This window comes from Pseudochaenichthys georgianus, chromosome 5 (genome assembly GCF_902827115.2).
Source record: "Pseudochaenichthys georgianus chromosome 5, fPseGeo1.2, whole genome shotgun sequence".
Classification (NCBI taxonomy): domain Eukaryota; kingdom Metazoa; phylum Chordata; class Actinopteri; order Perciformes; family Channichthyidae; genus Pseudochaenichthys; species Pseudochaenichthys georgianus.
This window is the reverse complement of record NC_047507.1, coordinates 2019254-2023236: the sequence shown is the minus strand read 5'-3', so window position 1 is coordinate 2023236 and position 3983 is coordinate 2019254. Positions and strand designations below refer to the sequence as shown.

Below are 3983 nucleotides of genomic sequence, written 5' to 3'. Positions count from 1 at the left end.
GAAGGGACGAAATCGTGACATCTTCACGTCTCCCAGCATGGTAAATCGTCACATGTTCACGTCTTGCCGTGATACCGGGTTGCCTATCACAGAGTATGAAAATTAAAATGTTGTCATTTTTTATAAACTATATATAAACAGCATAATGTGTTGCAATGACTTCTCGCACCATACGCTTCAGTTGAGAACGGAATGCTCTCGTTGAATTTCGATGCAGCGGGAAGCGTTCTCATGGCGTCTATTATCAACGCTATGGGAGGTCTATGAAGGTCTATGGGACGCCCTGCCCATTCAAAACTGACGCTCAAGGGGTGCCCTGTGCGTAATAGGGTGACGGGGAGGGGCCCTGACTGACCGTCAACATGTGACGGGTTGGGAGTGAGAACGTGTTGCTTGTTCATAAAGCATAAAACAACACCATAAGAGCACGGTGCAAAGTATCTAAATGCGTTTGCCGTTCTTATTAAACACCCATGTAGTCCACTCACTCCGCTGTATAGAAAACTGTTTCCCCACAGCAGACGCACATTAATGACGTCCACTGGCGCATCATAAATACGTTGATAGTGAAAGTGCAGTCGGATTCTCAAAGCACCGCAGTCTCTTCTCCTAAATCCTCCTATCCACTATCCCTTAACCCTGTGACGTTTCACACAGAGATCAAGGAATAGACGATAGGAATAGACGATAGGAATAGACGATAGGAATAGATGATAGGAATAGACTATAGGGGTTGATTTTTTGACTATTTGACTGCAACCATAATGAGAAGATTTTGCTAGATACTTGACCTTTATCCTTTATTTGACTTTATATGTAGTATTCATACCAAATAAACAAAGTACAAGTGAGACTATGGTTTTGTCTCCTGGTATAAATGTGTTTTCTAAGAGACTGCAGGCTTCATGTCCGACACAGCGTTGATCTCCAGGTGGTTTTTCCTCATGATGACTCGAGACAGCAGGTATCTCCTCATGTACTTCCTGAAGTTCTGGTCTCTCAGCCCGTACACGATGGGGCTCACGAAACGAGGGATAATATGCACGAAGACGTACAAGGCGAAGCGTATGTCAGCTTGTCTTCGCGGCAGTAAAAAGACCAGCGCGTCTTTGAACATGCGCCGAACGTAGGTCAGCATGCAGAGCAGAAGCTGGAAACCGTGCAGCAAGATGGTGTTTCGGGCCTTCTTTAAATCCCCTTTTGCTCCTTTGGCTGCAAACAGGATCCTGAAGTAGGTGTAGAGCAGCGTGAGCCACACCAGCACCAGACACACGATGTGCGATGCGTCTCTCTTCTTCAAACTGTACGAACTCCTGAACACAAAGTCTCTGGCGCACAACACTTTGTACGTGAAGAAGCAGAGGGGCTCGGTGGCCAGAAGGAGGAATAAATCAGGCATGATTGAGAGAGAGCTGACAAACCAGATGAGACTCATCAGGATGAAGGTGTTTCTCACGGTGCAGATCCTGCAGTGGTGCAGCGGGAGGCAGATAGCGACGTAGCACTCCACTGCCATGCCGGCCAGATTGAGAGGCGTGTTGAAGGTGGCCATGACGGCGAGGATGAGGAGGAGGAGGCAGGAGGAGACGCTGAAGGTGTTCAGGGTGTAGCTGATGATGTGCAGCAGCGTGGAGAGAGTCAGCTGCAGCATGTCGTTCATCAACAGGTGGATGAAGAGGATGTAGCGCGGGTTGGAGTAAAAGATCTGCAGGGGAGAGGAAATAAGTGTCAGAGCAAGGGGCACTGAAAAGGTTCAATGATATTAAGTTTAAATACACCTCATAACAAGTAAAGCCCCTTTCAACACAAGGCAATTCATAGTGCTTTACAACAATGAAAGACATTAAGAGCATTGAGAAATAGTTCAGCAGAAACACATTATAAAAGGGCACTTATTTAAAAGCAAGATAATAAAACATGAATAACACAGGTACATAAATAAAAGTTACAGTGCAGTGGGAGATTATAAAAGTCTTCAGCCTCGATTTAAAAGTAGTAGGGTATAGGAAATAAGTGCCAGAGCAATGGGCAATGTGCACTGAAAAGGTGCAATTATATTAAGTTTAATTACAACATTTGAGTTTATAGTTACTATACTTTACACTATACTATATTGCAATCATATACAAATACACAAAGAGCAAGTGAACTAGACAGCAGAATCTAAACATGAAAAAATAAAAATGGAAAAAAAGAGTAAAACACATAGATATAATAAAGTTAAAATACATACATTATTTTAGTGGAACAGAAGAGGGATTGTGAGGCAGCATGTTTGAAATCATCTCCTCACACACACACACACACACACACACACACACACACACACACACACACGCACACACACACACACACACACACACACACGCACACACACACACGCGCACACACACATATTTTTTATATATGCTTTTATCATAATATAAGTATCTCTGTCAATGTTGTTTTACTGATTGTATTTACCTGTTATTTGAAGTGAATTTTTGTTTTTAGGATGACTTTTAACATCTGTCCAGCGACTACAGATGAAAAATAGCCTGTTGCCTAACTCTGGCGCATTTACAGAAATGTCAATTAATGTGCACTGTCCCTGTCAAATAAATATATAAAAAAAAAAATATATATATATATATATGAATAGCCTATTTGAAGATTAACAACAACTTTGGTAATAATTTCAGTCAAATGTAGAACAAATATTGACATTACAACACACTGTGAATAGACGTATGAACACACACAGACACACACACACACACACACACACACACACACACACACACACACACACACACACACACACACACACACACACACACACACCTGGTGCTTCCTGAAGGTGTGTATCAGAGTGCCGTTGATGTAGTTGATGGTGATGCAGAGAACCGTCACGATCACGTTCTTGTAAACGGCCTCGGCGAAGCTCAGAGAACTCGGAGAGGTGGAGTTCAGAGACGAGACGTTCATGATTATAAAGAGACAATCCTTCCTGAAAACAGCATTTATTCACAAGTGTTACTACTACTGCTAGTAATGAAATACATATGATTAAAAAAAATAACAATAATATAAATATCAATAATATGAATAATGTAATTAGATATAACAACAATAATACTAGTGATAACAATAATAACAATAATAATAATAACAACAATACTAATATATCGCGAACATTATGATACCAATACTTTTCTTTTTTTATGCCTCTTAAGAACCTCAAAAACACATTAAAAAAAAAAAAAAAAAAATCACAATTAATCAATTAATTTGTGATTCTCTGTCCCAGATCTGTTCAACTTATTCTAAAGATATCTCTTATGCCCATTATAGAAAATATTCCAACAACAATTGTGCTAAGAAAATAATAATAGTACAACTACTTCTTATACTAATTACAATATTTATAATCATACTTCTAATAATACTACTAAGACTACTACTAATAATATTAATAATAATACAAAACGTAATTGCCTTATAAGCTCCTCAAAGACATTTCATAAAAAATAAATCATATGAGACACACTGATCCTTATTTAAACTGTTCTAAATCTTATTACTTTAAAATGTACTCATCTTAAAAATATTCATATATTTACTTAAATATTTGTTGAGTTTTTTTTGCACACAGCCACCACCTTTTTTTATGTTTACAAATGCAAGTGAAGTGCACAATCAAATGTCCATTGCAGACAAATGGTTTACACATATTAAGTCTTTTGAACTTAAAACGTCAAAAGGTATTTCGGTAACACTTTAGATTAAGGTGCAGATATTCATCATCAACTAGTTGTTAATCAACATATTAGAGTCAAACTATAGCTTATTTATTATGAACAAGACTTCACTTTGAAATAGGGAATTCTGAGTTAGAAATACCACATTTTCAGTTATTTTGACACAATTAACACTTGTAGTTTCATGTCTTGTTACATAAGAATAAACCATATTGGTTAAGTGTTATTATGAGAGAATGCCTT

General features: G+C 38.4%; 1 protein-coding gene across 1 annotated transcript; it reads right to left on the bottom strand.

Moving 5' to 3' along the window:
* Positions 1 to 886: 886 nt before the first annotated feature.
* On the bottom strand, positions 887 to 2967 carry LOC117447358 (odorant receptor 131-2-like). Its single transcript, XM_034084067.1, has 2 exons — positions 2824 to 2967; positions 887 to 1705 (listed from the first exon to the last, which is right to left on the bottom strand). Exons 1-2 carry the CDS (start codon positions 2965 to 2967, stop codon positions 887 to 889), a joined length of 963 nt encoding a protein of 320 aa, XP_033939958.1.
* Between the last annotated feature and the right edge of the window lie 1016 nt (positions 2968 to 3983).